General features: G+C 33.4%; 2 protein-coding genes across 4 annotated transcripts; one reads left to right on the forward strand and one right to left on the reverse strand.

The window, feature by feature from the left end:
- The first annotated feature begins 10,992 nt into the window (after nucleotides 1-10,992).
- On the forward strand, nucleotides 10,993-14,090 carry LOC110809204 (HXXXD-type acyl-transferase family protein). Its single transcript, XM_022034961.2, has 3 exons — nucleotides 10,993-11,557; nucleotides 11,947-12,399; nucleotides 13,578-14,090. The coding sequence occupies exons 1-3, from the start codon at nucleotides 11,102-11,104 to the stop codon at nucleotides 14,088-14,090; spliced, it is 1,422 nt and encodes a 473-aa protein (XP_021890653.2). The 5' UTR covers nucleotides 10,993-11,101.
- On the reverse strand, nucleotides 13,464-18,805 carry RR10 (response regulator 10). 3 transcript variants are annotated; one of them, XM_088207533.1, is made up of 7 exons: nucleotides 18,098-18,606; nucleotides 17,360-17,512; nucleotides 16,604-16,987; nucleotides 16,378-16,454; nucleotides 15,071-16,291; nucleotides 14,479-14,552; nucleotides 13,464-14,130 (listed from the first exon to the last, which is right to left on the reverse strand). In XM_088207533.1, the coding sequence occupies exons 1-6, from the start codon at nucleotides 18,225-18,227 to the stop codon at nucleotides 14,487-14,489; spliced, it is 2,031 nt and encodes a 676-aa protein (XP_088063659.1). In that variant the 5' UTR covers nucleotides 18,228-18,606; the 3' UTR covers nucleotides 13,464-14,130; nucleotides 14,479-14,486. The 3 variants fall into 3 exon arrangements, with proteins under 3 accessions (XP_088063659.1, XP_021890652.1, XP_021890650.1); XM_022034960.2 differs by lacking the exons at nucleotides 13,464-14,130; nucleotides 18,098-18,606 and adding an exon at nucleotides 18,663-18,805 and having other exon boundaries at nucleotides 14,287-14,552; XM_022034958.2 differs by lacking the exon at nucleotides 13,464-14,130 and having other exon boundaries at nucleotides 14,287-14,552.
- Between the last annotated feature and the right edge of the window lie 1,874 nt (nucleotides 18,806-20,679).

The raw sequence follows: 20,679 nt of genomic DNA on the forward strand, positions 1-20,679 counted from the left end.
GACTAAAAAGGAGATCTTATGGCCAGCCCTAAATTTTCTTATGTCTTCCCATTAATTTGATCACAATCTTTTTTAATTAAATGAGAAGACTAAATTTATCTTAGTTAGAAAATTGGCTTTTAATTTTTAATTTATTTCTATATGTTTCTCCTCTTAATTTGGCTATAATCTCTTTTAATTAAGAAGGAAGACTAAACCTATCTTATTTAGGAAATTAATCTTTAATTTTTAATTTTAATTTATTTCCTATGTAATTATAAATTAAATTAAAAGATTTTATTTTTTTTTATTTACTTGGCTTAGCCTATAAATAGGTCACCAAGTTTTCATTGTAAGACATTCAAAAATTATTTCAATAATATTAAGAGTATTTCTTTTCAAGAGAGGTTCTTCTATTATCTTGTTGAGTAAGGAGTGGATCTACTTATCAAGGTACGATCGTGTGGCGTTTTTTCATTCTATTTCTTTCATTTCCAGTAACCTTAGTTTCTATCTTTCTTGATAGTCGGTTAAGTAGAAAGAGTTTCTATAGGATCAATTCCTTTGATGTATCTAAATGAAATTGTGTGAGTTCCGAATCACGTTGGTTGATCTTGGGTTCCGCATCATTTGGTATTAGAGCTTTGGCTCCATCTAGACCTATTATCTTTCACTTTTGTATTTTTAAATTCTTGCACGGTTTATTTATTTATATTTGTTCATCTACTCAAAAAAAATTATCTCATACATCGATCCAAGCAAGGCATAACGTCAACTGACGCTTTCTTAGCTTGATAAAATCGTTGTTGAGTACTAATTTTTTTAATTTACTTTTCTTACAATTTTGTTTCTTGTGCAAAAAAAAAAAAGAAGAGAAAAAAATAAGAAAATAAGAGAGAAAAGAAAGTAAATAAAGGAAATAAATCCCATTGGAAAAGTATTTACTTTTTTGGTACTCAACCATCCTTTTTTTGAAACGGTGCAAGAATCACCTTTACATAAAGCAAAAGCCCCTTTTATTTTACATTTTTTTTACAACCACGTGCATTCACACTTACATAGTTCATTAAAGGCTACATTTTTTTTTATATAGAACATAACGTACATCGGAAATAGATTGACATGAATATCTTTCAAATTTCTCCTTGGGATAATATCGAATCCCTACATCTTTTATAAACCGTCAATTTTTTTTTTACTCTCAATTTCTTTTATTATTCTAAGCTTTAGTTCCCTGATACATCTAAACATCTAAATTGTATCTTAGAGCTTAGTGTACTTGATAATACACTACCTATTTCTCTGTGTGTTACACTCTTTCTTCTATTATTAGTGTGGTATTTGTTCTATAGGACTCCTTGCGATGTTTTAAAACAATACTTGAGAATACTTTGATTCAAGAGTATCTATCCGACACTCAATTTGAGGGTGAGAGATAGAAAGGTAAAAGGCAAGAGTGTGTAAGATTATTAGAGAACAAAAGCCAAGTGAGCGAAATACGAGAGAACTGGTGAAATCAAAAAACTTTTTTAACTAACTCTTTTGTAGGAAATCTTCTTAAAATGTCAAGTGACTATCAAAGCTCTGCTAACATAATGCTCCTTATGGAGGCTATGTATGCAAAATTGGCATGACTTAGTTAGAAGGTAGATAACTTGAGTAGTTGTCGAAGTGAAGTAAGACACAGGACCCCTAATATAAAGCGGCTTAAAACTCAACATCTTGAAAATGAGGTCAGGTTCTGTAATGATGAGGGGGAAGATAGGGTGGAGAGGAGAGAAGAAAGGAAAGATAGTAATATCAGCTCCATTAAGATGAGAATACCATCTTTTAAGGGTAGGAATAATATTGATACATACTTAGAGTAGGAGAAGAAAGTAGACTAGTCTTTGATTACCATAACTACCACGAAGAAAAGAAGATCAAATTAGCAGCTGTAGAGTTCATTGACTATGTCTTAATGTGGTGGGATCAACTACTCCTCACTAGACAGCGTAATAAAGAGCGACCAATTTCCTATTGGAGAGAAATGAAAGCAATCATGCAAAAAAGGTTCGTACCATCTTACTACTATAGAGAGACGCATCAAAAGTTACAACGCTTAACGTAAAGGTCTATGTCCATTGAGGACTATCATGAGGAGATGGAAATGGCCATGATCCAGGCCAATATAGAAGAAGATCCTGAAGCAACCATGGCGAGATTCTTTGGAGGTCTCAACAGAGACATCGCGAACATGGTGGAATTACAACATTATATAGAGGTAGAAGACATGGTGCAGATGGCCATGAAAATCGAGAGATAACTCAAACACAAAAAGCGGGCACATCATATGTCACCCCTACCTACAGCTTGGAATGGCCTAAGAAAGAAGAAAACAAGGGAACAAACGAGGAGAAGGAAAAGTTCGCACTACTTGATACAAAAGGTATGACACCTAACTTATCTCAAAAGTATAGTACAATTAAATGTTTTAGGTGTCTCAGAACTGGACATATTGCTTCTCAATGCCTAAATAAGAAGATCATGCTATTAAAAAATGATGGTGGAATTCATAGTACTAGTGATTGCGAGAGCGAAGATAATGATAGCATGCCACCACTTGAGGATGTTGAGGAAAATGTTGAATATCCAGCTTAAGGGAAAGCTTTGGTTATCTAAAGAGTTCTAAACATCCAAGTCAAGTCAAAAGAAAGTAACCAAAGAGAGAATATCTTCCACACTTGTTGCCCTATAAATGGGAATGTATGTAGTCTCATTATAGATGAAGGTAGTTGCGCCAACGTTGTTAGTACTATTTTAATTAATAAACTTGGGTTGACATGTACGCGTCATCCTCACCCTTACAAGTTGCAATGGCTGATTGATTATGGAGAGATGAAAGTGACTAAGCAGGTATTAGTTTTATTCTCTCTATTGGGCAATACACTGATAAAATACGTTGTGATGTTGTGCCCATGCATGCTAGTCACATCCTATTTAGAAGACCCTGGCAGTATGATAAGTGTGCAACTTATGATGGCTATAAAAATCATTATTCCTTTAGCATGAGTGGTTAGAATTTTATACTTGCACTACTATCACTTGAGGAGGTATTCAAAGATCAGCAACAACTCAAAAAACTCTGTAAAGTCTGGAGAAAATAAAGGATTAAAAAAATGAAAAGAGAATGTTACCATATGGAACAAGAGTTAAGGAGACCATCTTTCAAGAAAAAATTATTAACTCACCTCAAACTTTCTTTGTTAAACAATGTTGTTTTGTAGGACATTTTCTTAAAGAAAACAGGATTGGTGAAACCCCTGCATAAGAAGTGTCTGATTCGAGGACGAATCATTTTTGAATGGGGAGGGGTTAATGTAAGCATGGACATGGACCAGAAAGAAAAGGCTCAATCCAAAGAAAGATGAGAAAATAGGCCAAAAAGGAGATCTTATGGCCGACCTTAAATTTACACATGTATCCCTGTTAATTTGACCACAATCTCTTTTAATTAAAGGGGAAGACTAAATTTATCATAGTTAGAAAATTAACTTTTAATTTTTAATTTATTTTCATATGTCTTCCCTCTTAATTTGACCACAGTATCTTTTAATTAAAAAGGAAGGCTAAATCTATCTTACTTAGGAAATTAGTATTTAATTTTTAATTTTTAATTTATTTCCTATGTAATTGCAAATTAAATTAAGATATTTTATTTTCCTTTTTATTTACTTATCTTAGCCTATAAATAAGCAGCAAGTCTTCATTGTAAGACATTCAGAAATTATTTCAATAATATTAAGAGTATCTCTTTTCAAGAGAGGTTCTTCTATCATCTTGTTAAGTAAGGAAGGTACGATCTTATGGTGTTTTTCCATTTTATTTCTTTCATTTCTAGTACCCTTAGTTCATATCATTCTTGATAATGGGTTAAGTAGGAAGAGTTTCTATAGGATTAATTCCTTTAATGCCTTTAAATGAAATTGTGTGAGTTCCTGATAATGTTGGTTGATCTTCAGTTCTGCATCACCTTTTATACACATATTTACGTCATCAACCAGCCACCAATAATACACAAACATTTCATATTTACAGATCTATAGAACGACATTTAAATAAATAATATAAATTGATACTTTAACAATTAGAAAAAATGTGATTAGGGTATTTATTTCAAATCAATCAACAAGTGAGAATAATAGTTAAACAATCAATAACGAGAGGAAAAATAAATCTATGAATTAAAGTGCATGCGGTAAGTAACAATAACGACCTAACAATGAGCAGTATATATAAAATAAACAATTTGTACTAACCGATTACCAGCTCCACTGATGACCTATATTTAATTAATTAGAAATTTTTGATATTCACAAATTACACCATTATTATTTATTAAATTTTAATTAATTGTAACGGGGAAAAAAGGTGATGGATTCTCACTCCGGGTTGATGTTCAAAATACTGTCTTTTTTACTGCACTTCATGATGGTCTTTAAATTTTCTGAATTTTTTATGTGAAAATAAAAAACACGCATCACATATTTCAAAATATCCCAAAAAGGCAAAAAATAAGCATTTTTAAAATTTTCGGTTGGGTTAGGGTTTCGATACGGCGGCGCCACTGTGCTCTGCCGCCCATGGTAGCGTCTCCTCTCGGTCTGGCCATTTTCGGCCGGTTTTGGTCGATTTTGTACTAAAACATGCAAAAAAAAAGGTTAGACGACCTCTGTTTGCCGAAAAAGGAAAAAATCGAAACGTTACTGGTGGAAGGATTTTTCGGTGTAGCAGCTCCGCCATTCCTCTCTTACGGTCGGAGATTCTCTTTAATTGACTTGCACTGAAAAATGATTAGGAACACAACAGTCGAAAGATTGAAGGAAATGGGAACCGAGATCGGGCTCACCGGAGCGGTTTTTGGGTCGCAATTGCGGCGGCTCAGTCGAGCTTTACTCTCGATTTTTGGCTTCCCTTTTAGCTTTTTGGCTTCGATATGAGTGTTGGGAGACTTGAAATCAAATTCCAAGTGAAAAAGAAAGAAAAACTTACCTCCTCGATGTCAGCAGTCAATTTTCTTTTCAGTTGCCCTTCTTCTTTTTCTCCGGCGAGGACAAGTGCGGTTAAGTTCAGGATTTTCTAGGATGCAATGTTTATATACTTTTCCCACGTTGATCTGAGCCGTTTGTACAGCAATACTTGGTCCACTCTCTGCCATTGGATTGCTCTTATTTGGAGAATTAATCTGAGCCACACGATCTGATTGAATAATACTGTTCGATCGTGCTTGAAGAGAAAACGAATCTTGACCGTCCGTGCATGCGAGAGGAGATCTGGGCTATTGGATCTGCTGGCACGCAGATCACCTGCGTGGCTTTCTGTGTGAACGCGTGTCCATGTGTCTACCACACGGCACACGACAACCGACCGCGCTGCTGACGTGGCGGTCCACGTGGCTAAATTTTTATTGTTTTTACTTTTATTCCAGTTTTTCAGATTTCTTTTCAAATAGATCCTCTCTTATTTCTATTTTGGTCTTAATTTTTGAAAGTATTTTCAAATGCATCTAAAACACAATATTTTTCAAAAAATTCAAATAAAATTTAAAAATAAAATTTTCTAATTTATTTTATTATTCTAATTTAATTATCTCATACCTAACTTTCGAACTCGGGGTTACACAAAAACTTTATGGAGGGCTCGACGATCTATTTTTGTGAGATCCACCACCAACACTTCCCATTTGGATATGAAACACGACTCTGATACCACTTTATCATGAACCTGATCCATGGTTCCAATTTGGAAAAAAATAGAATGAAAGAGAGAGAGACTCAAGAAAGAGTCGGTGAGACTTGAGAGAAGAAATATCTTTTGATTACGGTAATTTTTCTATCAATTCATTTCTTGAATACATGCCTACATATAGGTTACAAAGGCAGGAGGTTGTAACTGCCTAAACAACAAAATGATGATAAGGTCAAGGTCATGATCTCTTATTTCTTTTTCATTTTTTCTATCTTTCTATTCATCTAACCCTAGCGCTGATTTGTTATAATACAAAGAAGAGATTATCCTAGTGTAATCTTTACCTTTTTTTACCCTGTATATTATCTTTTTCTACTTTACCCTTGATTCCTTACATATTTACATGCATAATATGTGTATATAATATATATATTCCTTTCTACTAAGACTAGCTATCTAACTAGTTGGATTTATATGGATGCTTAACTTTACGTACATGCGATATTTGTAACACCCAAGAAACTTTTTTCTTTTAACCTCATTATTATTTTATTTTATGTTAATTTAATTTAATTTATTCAAATAATAATAATAAGGGGTAAAAATTATTTAGGGATTTAATTGAAAATAATTTTGAAAAAAAGGGATGAAAATTTGGGTTATGGGGGTATTTTTGAAAGAAAAATTAAAAACTGAGTTAAAACGCAATTTCGAAAAATTGTGCCACGTCAGCTGCCCCGGCCAACCAAGAAGCGTCGTGTGGCAGAGACGCTGACGTGGGAGGCCACGCGAAAGGGAGCCACATGGGCGATCCGCGTGCGTGTGATCGAAAGGCCCATATTGCATCGCGCACGGACGGCCCAGATTTAATCGCGCATGGACAATCCAGATTGAATCGCGATGAACGGCCCATATTCATTTCTTATTTAACCGCGATCGGACGGTCCAGATTAAATGCAATGGACTACTCAGATCAAAAGCGGATAGTTATAAATAATCTCATCCGCACCCAAACCCAAACCCTAGCCACCAGAGCCCCTCGCCGGAGAAGACAGCCCAACTGCCGGGGAACCGATTTTCTGTTGACCGCTGCCGCACCGGAGTAAATTCCGGTTGCCAAACGAGGTAAAAATTCTATCATTTGCTCAGATTTCAATTTTAAACCCACCTATGGCCAAATCAGACCGAAAGCACCGGCCAATTGGCCAAAAAATGCCGCCGAAGCCCAGCGCCGCCGCCGCGGGGTGTCTCAATTTTTGCCTTCGATGAGGCCCTTCCCGATTCCCGTTCAACATGATTTTTTCACCTTTGTGATCAACGTTTCCTCCTCTACAGGTTGACCGGAGCAAAACACCAAACCACGACGTGAGCTGGAGGAGCCGCCGCACCGGAGAGCCCCACCGCCGGTAAGTTTCAGTTTTTTGTATTTTTTGGCCCACCAAGGGCCCTAAGAGTGTTTTCTCACAGGAACTGATGCAAGTTTGGCCAAATTCAGTCAAAAACGGTCGAAAACAGCCAACCCGAGGCAGATATCCACCGCGAGCGGCAGCACTGTCGCCGGAGCACGGCGGAGCTGCCGTGCCGGAATTCTGAAATTGGCCAAATAGGCCATGAGTCTGATTTTTGGGTTATTTGGGATATGTATAGGTACTGTAAGCGCGTTTCAGTTCCCGAAAAAAAATTTAGGGAAACCAGGAACCATCCGTAGGCGCAGTGAAAATCTAGTTTTAGGTATCAAATCAGGTAAGAACCCCTCACCCTATTTCCTACCATGGAATTGAAGTCTGAATAAATGATAATACTGTATTTTGTACAAATTAAGTAGATATGCATAATTAATTACGGTTGCTAATGGAGCCCGAACCGGACATATTTCTCTGTCAATTCCTGTTTGATTTATTTTACAGTTTAAATGCATTATAGTATCTGGTTTATTTATTCTATGATTTTGAATGCATGTATCACTGCTTACTTCACTACTGTTTGATTTTGGGAATTTAAAATATGCTTGCTTTGTTGGATGCACGTTACTTGTTTATGTATTCATGTTTGAGTTGGTAACGGAGACTAAGAAAAAATAGGAAATGGGTGTGATTTAATAAATGAATAAGATAACAGCCTCATTAGATATCCTGAGAGATGGTGGATAGACCAGGTTCATAGGGAACCCTACCGTGAACGTTGTCTCATACCATACGGGGTATAGAGACTTTATTGTTCTGGCGCTCATACCGGACAGGGTATGAGGACGGCCCGCTTCACCCTCATACCGGACGGGGTATTGAGGTCTATTGTTTTGGCGCTCATACCGGACGGGGTATGGGGACGGCACTGGAATTAAGTTTGTTAAGAGAAATGGTTCATGTGTAGCAGGGACCCCTATGGATCCCCATGGATACTAGGAGACTGATAAAAATGGACAATTGCTGTTTGACGAGTTGAATATAAAAGTATGATATGTGCTATGTTACAGATTATATATAAATTCATGATATTTATAATGTTATTGTTTCTATAGGTTGTTTTTATAAATCTCACTGCAGTAAGTGGACGGTAAATAGTTTGATTATTGATAAATGAATTTGTTTAAATCTACTGCTCTATTGGTTGTTTTAATTTTCTACCAACTTTTACTTCTGTAACGGTGAATAGTGTGATGTTATTACTGGGTTAGTGTAGTTCATTCCTTATTTAACCATTTCAGATCAGGAGGACCTGGTTCCAAAACCCGATCCACAAGAAGACGGCGAGTAGATGCTAGATGTCTTATAGTTTTCTTTATACTTCTTTCATTTCTAGTATTTCTTTTAGAAGACTTATTCTTTAATATTATTTAGTACTTTTAAATTATTGTGTAAGAGATATTAACCTAAATTTTTTATTTCGCTTCCGCACACAGATTTTTATATGCATTTTCTTTTGAATTTCTGGAGCCGTTACAATATTACTTAATTTATGCTGTTTTTTTTTTTAAAAAAATAAAGATTTAATTTTAAAAATAAATCATGATATTTATTTGAGTTATTACAATAAGGAAGTGTGTTGGAATGAAAAGTCATTTACTTTGTAAATAAACTGAATTAAGATTAAATGAAATAAAAATTAAAACACATTATCCCATTGCCAAGTGGATATTATTTAGCTTTTTTGTTTGCAAATAAATTAACCCCACATGTTTTATAAAATTCATTTAGTATATATATGTCCATTCAATTGGAGAAAAATATTTAAGGCATTTATTATATCAGAAGTTTGAATTTCATTATCTTTTATGTTCTTTCAAATATTGATTAATATGAATATTTATTAAATGTTTTGCTCAATAAATTAATTATTAACATAAATTAACATTTCGAGTAGATTTTTTAAAAAAATAAATATATACGTTTGTTAATGAAATATTTTAATATATATCAATTATAAAATAATATAAATAATTTTTAAATAAAAAACACATAGCAGTATACCTCTACGAGTACGAGTAAAGAATTTAGTAATGTTTAATATTTCAACATATAAATATATCTATATTTTTTATGTAGTGAAAAATTAAAGCTACGACCACTCAATGAAAAAGAAGAAAGTTCCTTTTCCGCTAATAACATCGACAATATATATACATATATATAAATGCATGTGTGGTGTATATGTATGTATAATATATTGGTCAACTTGGAGAAAGCAGTTAGCAGTGGCAAAAGGAGGATAAGCTTTGTAAAGTGTGTGTGTATATATATATATATACACACAGAGAGAGAAAGAGAGAGAAAGAAAAGGATGGCGGAGAGAAGAAGACGAAAGAAAAAGAAAAGGAAAGGCCTGGAAATCAGGCAAGTGCTGGGAAAGTGGAAACAACAGGAGACAAGCTTGGGCTTTAAATGCACGCATGCTTTAATTCTTACTCATACGCACCAACCTTCTTCTGTCTCTTTATACACATTTTTGTATATACATATATACACACACACACTTTTATGTGTGTATACTTGTATATATATATTTATGTATGTGTATACAATGAAAAGTATGAAAATATGTGGTGTGGTAATCAGACATGCCAACCTGTTTTTCCAACAAGCTTCACCTTACGTCTCTTTTTCGTACTTTTAATTAAAGAAAACAAGGAAACAAATTAAAGTTAATTTCTTTAACTTCCTTTTGTTTTATGTATATAAATATTATACATATTGTTTTGAGTTTTTGTTTATATGTATGTATATAAAAGTTCTTTTTTAAAACTTTTTTGTATTGATTATGGAATATATTCTCAAATTATGTTCGGAAATAATTTTCATAAAGCAATTCTGAAAATAATGCACGACTCTAATTTAATTATACAATCTACCTAACAAATATCCTATACATTCGGCTATATATATATGGTCAACATGCATGGTACGTACAAAAATTTGACATGTTGACTTGAGCTACCCATTTTTCTGTCAATAAGATTTTGATTAGCTCTTTCTAAAAATCGCAGTGCTCTTCTATATACCCTGCGATATTCTTACTCAGACAAGAAAAAAGTGGCAAAAAGAGTATTTTCTCAGTATGATTATATATATATATATTTGTTAAATAGAAATCATACATTTGGGTTGTATTCATTATTCGTTGAAATTAATTATATGTTAATTATACATATATCTCATTACCAATTTACAATAAATATTAGAAATGAAAATTGAAAAAGATAGATTGAAAATTTAAATCAGTCAATCACAACCTTAATTCATTTTTTTAGATATCTTGTCTATATATTATATATATAATTTTAATGGTAATATGATTGTAATGACAATGTTACAAAATTTTCTGGTAAGGACATTATTGTTAATATTGATTGATGAGGAGAAGCTAGCCTACTTGTAATTTTATCACAATGAATATATTTGAATTGTTGGTTATAATTTTTATATGTTTGATTAAAAATGGAAGAAGTTATTGAAACCCATGTATGTATATCTTTAATTATTAAATTAATTATATGTATATATATGTATATGTAATTAATCTTGGTGCAAGCCAGATAACACAGTCAAGGGCTATATAGTTAACTACCTGATAATATTAAGAAAAAAAAATAATAATAGAAAAAAAGCACCATGCAAATTAATCCAATTAATTTTTAATATAATAATCAATAATTATTAAATATTATATATTAAAAATTTGTAATAATTATTAAATATTATATATTAAAAATTTGTAATAATTATTATAGTGTTCCGTATATTTAAATTATTGATTAATTATAAATAAAACCATAAAGATGCACGTATTGGTTGGCTCCTAGGAATCTAAGTTTCTCTTTATATTCACACTCCATTCTCTCTTCTTCACACAGAGAGATCAACAACAGTACAAAATTACAACACCCACCTTCAAAATTTTCATGGCTGCCAAACAGCAAATTGGAGAAAATTATCCACCCGTTGTTGTTACCAAAACGGCGCCGGTTTACGCAAAAGTCTTGAACCCTCAACAAGTTCTCAGTCTGTCCAATCTGGATAGACAGTGTCCACTGCTCATGTACCTAGTTTTATTCTACAAGCCGTGTTTGGCTCTCCAAAATCTGTCGCTTGATTCGATTTTTAGCAGCTTGAAGTCTGGGTTGGAGGAAACGTTGTCGTTTTGGTACCCGGCTGCAGGAAGGTTGAGGTTGAATCCATATAATGGTAAGCTTAACCTCTGGTGCAACAATGGCGGTGCAGTTCTAGTTGAGGCAGTGAGCCAAGTCAAGATTTCAGAGCTTGGAGAACTTTCTCAGTATAATGAATTCTTTGAGAAGCTTGTGCATAAGCCTGAATTTCATGGGGATTTTTCTGATATGCCTCTCGTTGTTGCTCAGGTGATCATCTTGACTAAATTAATTAGTTTTCTTAGTAATTAATTTAGTGTTTTGAATTACATTATACATGTATCAAATATTAAAGAAGAAAACTAGGAAGGAACATGGTTTTATCCAGATTTTCAAGAAAGAAATTCTGAAAATTCCCTTGTCTACATATATGTTATATGTATAAAAATATTCAATGTACAACCAATTAACATGTACTTATGGAAGTAGCACGATCTAGGGTTTCCATCTATATATATACATTTATAGCAAAGTGATCGAGAATACATAGCAAACTATATGTTTGAGACTTATAAGCATGAGTTAATGATTAGTCTTCTAATTTTAATTTAAACAATTCAAAAAAAAAAAACTAATGTGCATAATATGTATATGTATAGGTGACGAAGTTTGGTTGTGGAGGATACTCAGTTGGGATAGGCATAAGCCACTCGTTGTTTGATGGACCAGCCACTTACGAATTTCTCTCTGCTTGGGCTTCTCATTCCGCCATTATCAAACAAAATAATCAGCTCCAAAGCCCAGTGCACCAGAGAGGGATTCTGGTGACCCAGAAAAACATCCCCAACTTGTCCATTCCGGCGACGACTAGAGCCGCCGCCATAGATCATCTTTATCAGCTGATAAAGCAGGCGACTAGTGATCATCATCCAAACGGTCGCGTTCAGATGCAGGGTTTTAATTCATCGAAGGTTGTTCTGAAGACTTTTCAGCTTAGTGGTGCAGCAATCGAGAGGTTGAAGAAGAAAGTTTTCGGTGATAGGAGATCCTCTGCAGGTACGACGACGTTTTCGTGTTCGTCTTTTGAGTTGCTTGCTGCTCACTTATGGAAGGTATGTACGTAATTGTTTCAAGTTCTTAGACTACTGCTATATATGTGTATATATGTATATTTGGTCTCTCTCTCTCTCTCTCTCTCTCTCTCTCTCTCTCTCTCTCTCTCTCTCTCTCTCTCTCTCTCTCTCTCTCCTTATATACATATATATATATATTCTATATGCTTATTTGTTTATGTGAGTAGTTCGGGATGTGTTAAATCTTTAAATCACAGGTTAAATGTGGAGTAAGTATGTTTACTGCATGATTAATATATAATACATCGTCTGACATATATATATATATATATATATTGCAGACTGAAAACTCAGGTTATATATATCTTCTGGTATATATAATATATATATATATATATTTGAACCTGGTTAATTAGCTCTGTGTTGAATATATATATGCTTAGATGAAGATAATAATATCATGTACCTAGCATGCTATGCTTTAATATTCCATCCAATTCACTTATTTTGAGAATATATACATATATAGATATATGCCTAGCTAATTCTGCATGTATAAATTAAACAAATTATTTAGTTGTTGAAAATAAACGTTTAAATAATAGTGATCATCTTAATTAAGTGATCTTGAAAATGATTTTTTATTATTTCCCAAATCATATAATAGAACTTTTAATAAAATTTTGTTTTCATTTTTACATAGAATTACACAAACATATATATATTTACGTATACACATACATGTATAGACATAACTAGATCAATTTTAACTGGTTCTTATCTGATTTCTTCACTAAAATATTAGAGTTAATTGTATGACTAAATCTGTAAGTTTAATTCGATAAATAGTAATAATTCTTTTTATTTACGCTTAATATATGAAAAATTATTTCAATTGATAATTAAATGAACATTAAACATATTGAATAAAAATATCTCCTTTTCTCTCTATAATATATTTATAAATATATACACAGAGCGAGATAATAAATTTGTAGGTCAAATATTTGACTTGTACAGTATTAACATGCATGTTGGGCCTCTTTTTTTTTTTATCAATTTTATACAAATTAAAAAAATACAAAAAAGAAAAAAAAGAAAAGTTTAGCAAACCAAATTTCATTTCAAATGCATATTAATATGAACTTATATGCAGTAGTCAGATATAGCCCTTGTTACGTGCACTAAATTATCACGTATTTGCTACATTAATTCAGGCAAGAACAGAGGCCCTGGGTCTAAAGAAGGAAACAATGGTGTGCCTACAATTTGCCGTGGACACACGGAACAAGACAGTTCCGCCACTGCCAAAAGGCTTCTCCGGCAATGCCTACGTGCTGGCCTCCGTAGCAATCACCGTGGGTGAACTCGAGCAAGGTAGCTACAAAGCCATTGTTGGCAAGATAAAGGAAGCCAAGAACAGTGTAAATAATGAGTATGTGAAGGCATATATAGAGGCACTGGAAAGGCAAGAACAGGGCAGCCAGTCCCACCAGCTCCCTCCTCTAAGGGAACTAACCCTAGTTTCAGATTGGACAAAAATGGCTTTTCACAAAGTTGGTTTTATAAACAGGGAAGCTGTTTATGCTTCTCCTCTTTACCCTCCGGTTCCACATGTCGCTTACTTCATGCAAAGCCCCGTAGATTCTGGTGGTGTTGATGTCCAGATTGGCTTGCTCCCGGAATCTGTTACTATTTTCTCTCGCTACTTCCTCAACTGTGACCGATAAACTTTCGACATTTCATGGAGATCTTGAGATATTGCTCTTCCTAGGCACGAAAGCCTTAGATTAAATAAATAAAATCGCAACCATATTTGAAAATGAGAAGTTAAACTTTCGTTATGATCAAACGATCTCACATGACCTTGCACAGTTCACTACCAGACTCATCGACAACTATGCAGACTGATGCTGGAAGATAAAGTAGGCTCTAAAAGTATATTGCTTGGCTTAATTTGCTCAATCAACAGAAAATTTCAACTGTCTAAAAAAAATTATGGACAGAAGATTAGTAGCAGCTAGCTACACTCTTGATTAAAACCAATAGACAGATAATATTTTTCGAGTTGCATGTCGATCCTTATTCCTTCTTAGAGGAGTTAGCAGCCAAACCTACTTTCGTATTCATGTCCTGAGGGAATATGCACTGGATCCAAATTCGCCTTCTGGTATTCTTGCCACATCTTGTTCCTGCATTATCAATTCCTTAAGTTGTCAAATGTGTTGGAATTTATAATGAACAAATTGGAAGAAAGAGATTCGTAACTATGGCAACATATCTTGCAGATTTTCATTGAAATTGGCAGATTTCATATAAGTTCAATTTTTGATAATTTTTATGAAACATTTTCTTCATTTTCTAGATAAACCAAGTGCAAACTTGCAAATCAATTTTGCAGAATTTCTGAATTTGTTACAAACACAGTCTAACCCGATGATTACCAACACATACATAATGCTCGTATGATTAACTATGCCATCTAATGCATTAATAGAAGATTTGAGAGCTACTCACAAGATACTATAAATTTCGACTGTTAAATCACTAGAGATTTCTCATTTGACAATGCAATTATCCCATTTCCTACCTTGGGTGAAATCTTTAGTTTTAATGTATAATAAAGCACAGACAATAATGTGAAGATAAGTTTTAGTCAAGGACATTGTAAATACACCGAGAGTAGGCACATTATCCTATATTAACTTACCTGTTTCACAATTGAACTTACTAGATCGTCCAAAGAGCCAGCACTACCGGAAAGGTAACTGCCCTGCAGCTTTGGTTGACCCACAAGATATGATGTCTGCATAGTTGGATTGACAATATCAGCATGCCTGATAGACAAGGAATCAAGAAAATTTGATTGTCCATTTGAATCGAAGTCCACATTTCTGCGAAAAATTGTGTTATTTGGCTCCAAGTTCTGGCTCAGTGGAACCATACCACTGTTATAATGTATATTGGAGTTCACGGAGCTACTTAGTACATTTGAATGATAGACGGTATCCTGTTTACGACCATCCCATTCTTGCGGGATGCTGCTGATTACTTGCCCAAGATTACCATTTATCGGAGCTACTTGAGTCTCTGAATCTGCTTTTGACTCCTGCAGTGGAATAGATACTGAAGATAGAGAAGTAACATCACTTTGAGTAGTTCCCATTTGAAAGGCCATTCTGGCAATACCATCTCTCACAGGAAGCAGAGCGGACTGCTTAATATCTTCGCTTAAAGGAAGAGAATTTCGTTGGATTCCAGACGACGGAACAGTTCCAGACCAGCTGTCACTGTATCTAGCATAATCTGGTAAAGGAGAAATTCCAGATTCCCCTAACATAGTACCTTGATTCTTGTATACTTTACCAATTTGACCCTCTTGAGATTGACCTTCTATCATCAATGGATTGTTTCCGACTCCAAGAAGAGGATTGTTCATATTAGTAACAATCGTTCTAGTGTCTGGAAAGCCACTGGAAACACGGAGACCCATTGTATTATCAAAATTCGTGGGGAGTTCTCCATTGAGAGCAACACCCTTGTTAGATTGGAACTGATCAAGTTCCAATGACGTTGGCATTCCTTGAAGTATACCGCTGCTTCCAGCAATTGTGATGGACTGGAACTTGCCTTGATCATTAGTGTTATGGCCTGAGTTTTGTGCCTGACCTAACTGAATCATTCCTTGAGAAGGAAGGCCCCGAATACCTAAACCAGCTGGAGTGTTCAACCTACCAAGCATCCCACTAGGTGGGAAAGATCTGAGAGATGCATTGTGAAGGTGCCCAGAGCCAGGAATATTATGGAAATTCCCAAGTCCAGTCAAAGAACCCATGTGAAGATAAAGTGAATCTGTGCTACTCAGGGCTGCTGCTATGTTGGCCTGCTGATTGGTCACACAGCTAATTCTTTTGAGATAAAGCCTGTATTTCTGCATATATATACAAGATGATTAGATACTAAGAAACCAAAGTTTGGACTAGATAAATAAACACGCAGAAAGGTAGGACTTCATGCCTGGAGATGGCTTGCAACATTTTCTCTTGTAAGCTTATCCACATTCATCAAATCTAGAATCTTTTTAGGTACAGCTTCTGCATTAGTAGGATGAAAAATTTTAAAAAAATTAATAGTTCACAAACCTGAAAGGTAAAATGCATAACAGAATAATCGTTCAATAAGCAAAAGATTCATAAAAGCTACTCAAAACATTGACATTGATGATAAGCAGTTAAAAACATACTATCAATTCCCAACTGGTTAACAGCAGCAACGAATTTGCGATGTAGCTCAACGGACCAGACAACACGTGGTTTCTTCTGGGTTGATGGGTCCTCATTATCATGTCCATCATCTCGCTCTTCATCTTCATCTTCGTTCTGGTCTTTCCGTTTCTTATTAAGCTTTCCATGCTGATCAGAAATTCTACTTGCAGCTTCACCATTTCCACTGCGAGACCTGTCCTGATGGTTAGAGTTATTCCGATCCTTCGATTCAGTTTTCCTCCTAACCACATGTTGCCATATGTTCTTTAGCTCCTCAATTCGAACAGGTTTCAGCAAATAATCACATGCTCCATGAGTAATTCCTTTCATCACAAGCTTCGTATCCCCATATGCAGATAACACTGCATACATTTCCACAGGCAGTAATTAAATCTAAACGCAAGTTGAAAATCCAACCATATATATGTTCCTGAAATTCTCCCCAAAGCTTCATAAGGTATTCATACACCAAACTGAGATCAATTCAGATAAATACTAAAATCGAACAAATAAATGAGTCTACAGCCAACCAAATTAAAGCTTATCCACAACGAACGAAAAAAGTAAAGTTCATTTCCAATCTCTAATAAGATCAGAATAGGAAACCTTTCAAAATTTGTTGAACGCTAAACAAGCTAGTCACAGGAGCTACGCATGATAGTTTTTCCACCTGAAAATCTAAGATGCAAAAGTTCAGAGAAAGTAAAAGGCTGTTTACAATATTGATGGCTTACTTATGACAGGTAGGTCCATTTCAAGCCCCACAAGCTCAAGCAGCTTAAAACCATCCATGTCTGGCATATCGACATCGCTGATAACCAGGTCAAACTTGTCTTTATTTTCTCTCAACATTTTCAATGCTTTGATTGCTTGAGTGGTCTTGGTAACTGCAAAAACCCACAAATCAAATTAGATCACCAAAAATACCATCTTGTAAAGAATTTCAACAGATTAAGAATCCACAAGTACGATCTAGATGAACCAATGGAACCATAGAAAATCTTACTATTGTTAAAAACTTCAATCATATCCAAGGTATATCACACCCAAAAATAAGTCATGAGATTCTGGAGACTTAAAAAGCAGAACAAATCTACCAAATAGGTTTTCAGACAAGGAAAGTTCTAAACTCCATAAAAATGAAAAATTAGTAGTTCATGTGCAATCAATCCCAATAAATTCAATGAATTTTTTCTTTAATCTCGGAAAACTATAGAGATTTAATTGAAAAAGAACAAACTTTTTTTCTGGTGAATAAGAGCAAAATCTTACAGAGGAGATACATATCTAAGAAAGATAAAATTAAACAAGCTAGAAATGAAGGAAATCAAGATTTCATTTTTTAACAGTTTAGACATAAACCCAAGAAAAAAATCTAAACAACCTTGAAATATATCCAAAACCCATCAAACGAATCCGGAGAGAATCAAGCAACAACAAAAAAAAAAGAAAAAGAAAAAGAAAAACCAGACCATGATACTGGCATCGTCTAAGTAGAGTCTCTAAGAGCAGTAGACAAGTGGGGTTATCGTCAACAGCCAAAACTCTCATCCCCACCGGAAACTGATCCCTCTGTTCCCCAATTTCTCGCTCAACAGTCATCTTTCCAACCAGCAAGAATAAAAGGAAAAAAAAACGAAGAGCCTTTGAAGATTAAAATCCCCGGTTTTAATGGACTGTTAAGAAATTAACAAAACCCAGAAAACAGAGACTAAAAAATATGTCTTTCAGAGTAAGATTAAGAAATGCATTAGGATATAGATACAGAAGGAGCTCAAAAGACGTTAATGGCAACACTAAGAGATTATAGACAGAGGGAAAAGAAGATTTAACAGCATAGTAATTCAATTTTCTCTCCGGATGGTAACATGAACTGTAAAAGAGAAAAAAGAATAAGGAATCTAGACTATCATGGACTGTGTGGAAGCTGTGAGAGAGAGAGAGAGAGAGAGAGAGGAGAAGAGGCCCGAATAAATTTCTTACTGGGAAAAAAAAAGATTCTTTTTACCATTTTTAAAACAATGAAATCCCACTTACCCAGCGGGAATTTGATTCATTCATTGTAATTTCGCAATGAGTCATCAAGCTCGTGTGATTCACGCTGTCGAAAATTGATCTCGGCCTTGAAATGGTGGCCGGTGGGATTTCTCTCCCTCTCTTTGCCCCTTCCTTTTTGGATATTTTTCTGTTTTCTTCATTAATTTATAATTTTATGGATAAATCATAGATTTAGTTTTTGTTTTTTATAATAAAGTATCTTATTTTTAAATTTTATTTTATATTTTTGGAATTTAATTTATATAACTTTTTACTATATAATCTTTAACATTTTGAAAATTTAATTGCATCGAAATATTTTTTTACGACAATTATATTAAAATGAACCTTAAAAATAAAAATGTATCTCAATGATAATTCATATCAAAAGATGGAATTAGAACTAGAACAAGATTACAAAAAAATATATATATATTAATTAAGTTAACTTTTTTTATCACATAATAAATATAAGAAGGAAGACAATCTTATCAATTAATGAATTAATTAGGTTGCTATAATTAAGATTCCCATATAAGGTGATAAATCTTCATTTTGCATTTACACGTAGAATACCAAAATTTTTGGTACCCATGCATTGAATGGAATCATCATTGCGATACATGTACATATATGTATATATATAATTAAAACTGCTTTAGAAAGTAAACTAAGCCGAAACAGATCTTCGGCCCCAAGTCTTCTTCTACACAAATATTATATAGATATATGTGTATGTGTATGTGTATGTGCATGTGCATGTGCATGTGTGTGTATATTATGAAAGTCAATACATGCACTACGTACCTTTCTAAACTTATAATCAATTAAACACATAATTAGTTTTGTACTCGAACGACATATAAAATATGTATATATCAACAAATTTTTTTCATGTTATATATTCTTGTTGATTTATTTGAAAAATGTATTAAATTTACCCATAAATTTAATTTATATTCAGTTAAACTAATTAAAATATTATATAAATCATCTTCAAATATCAATTTAAAATTCATTACATGACCCAATTATATACAAAAATTTTGTTTATATGGTCATGTTTTATTATATTCTAATAAAGTTTACTTCATCTCGTATTAATTTAATTATTTAATATTTAAATTTCAAATAAAAATTTAATTATAATTCGGCAAATTGGGAAGTGTGTGGCAGGGGCAGAAGCGTGCATAAAAAGTGAGAGAGCATGCGAAGGGTTGAGGTGTACGGAGAGGGGAAGCAGCGTGCAGGAGTAGGAGTAACAAATTATTTGTTTAATTTTAATTAATTAAGTTTTCACCTATCCGGAAATATTTTCACTATTGACTCACTTGACCCCAAAACTCCTCACCTTTTTTCACTTTCTTTATTGGCCTCTTAAAAAGTTACTTTTTCGATTGAGCCCCCAAAAATATATATATATATATATATATATATATATGAGACAACACGCCTTCTACAAAAGAACTTTTGAGAAAACCATCATTTTATGTCCTATAAAAAAATATTGATTGAATTTTTTAAATAAAAAATATATATATATTATCAAAAAATTTATGATTCTAATTAAATTTTAATTTTTCAAAAAAATTTGGTTTTTAATTACAATTGTATATATTAGTTTGAAAAAAAAATTATAATTCAATCATTATGTTTTTCACTAAACATTATAAATTAATTGAACTAATTAATTATAGCCATTAAAATTATTATTAAAGTAAAAGAAATGGGTTTTGTGATCTAGTAGGACAAAATTAAAAGAATTAAACACAACAAAATTCAGAAAAAATAAAAAATTTGACGGTGTTCTTTTTTTTTTTTTTTTTTTAAATATATATATATATATATAAATTTTATGTTTATTTTTTTTTGAAAAAATTAAAAACTATATACTAACAATGGTTTTCTTTGAGAAAGTGAAATAATGATATATGTAATCTAATGCAAATAAAAGTTGACAAATCGAGTCATCCCCGAACGCCGGCTATCCAGTTCTCTGTAGATATTGCCTACTAAT

This window comes from Carica papaya, chromosome 7, assembly GCF_054855325.1.
Source record: "Carica papaya isolate Zhongbai chromosome 7, ASM5485532v1, whole genome shotgun sequence".
In the NCBI taxonomy this organism is placed as follows: domain Eukaryota; kingdom Viridiplantae; phylum Streptophyta; class Magnoliopsida; order Brassicales; family Caricaceae; genus Carica; species Carica papaya.

What these genes read in the sequence shown, in the direction of transcription:
- LOC110809204 (XM_022034961.2), top strand. Translation starts at nt 11,102, where the DNA reads ATGGCTGCCAAACAGCAAATTGGAGAAAATTATCCACCCGTTGTTGTT. An exon ending in TGCCTCTCGTTGTTGCTCAG is followed by an intron (nt 11,558 to 11,946) that starts GTGATCATCTTG and finishes GTATATGTATAG; the next exon opens with GTGACGAAGTTTGGTTGTGG. An exon ending in TTGCTGCTCACTTATGGAAG is followed by an intron (nt 12,400 to 13,577) that starts GTATGTACGTAA and finishes ACATTAATTCAG; the next exon opens with GCAAGAACAGAGGCCCTGGG.
- RR10 (XM_088207533.1), bottom strand. Translation starts at nt 18,227, where the DNA reads ATGACTGTTGAGCGAGAAATTGGGGAACAGAGGGATCAGTTTCCGGTG. An exon ending in TAGACGATGCCAGTATCATG is followed by an intron (nt 17,513 to 18,097) that starts GTCTGGTTTTTC and finishes GGGTTTTTGCAG; the next exon opens with TTACCAAGACCACTCAAGCA. An exon ending in TAACCAGTTGGGAATTGATA is followed by an intron (nt 16,455 to 16,603) that starts GTATGTTTTTAA and finishes CTACTAATGCAG; the next exon opens with AAGCTGTACCTAAAAAGATT.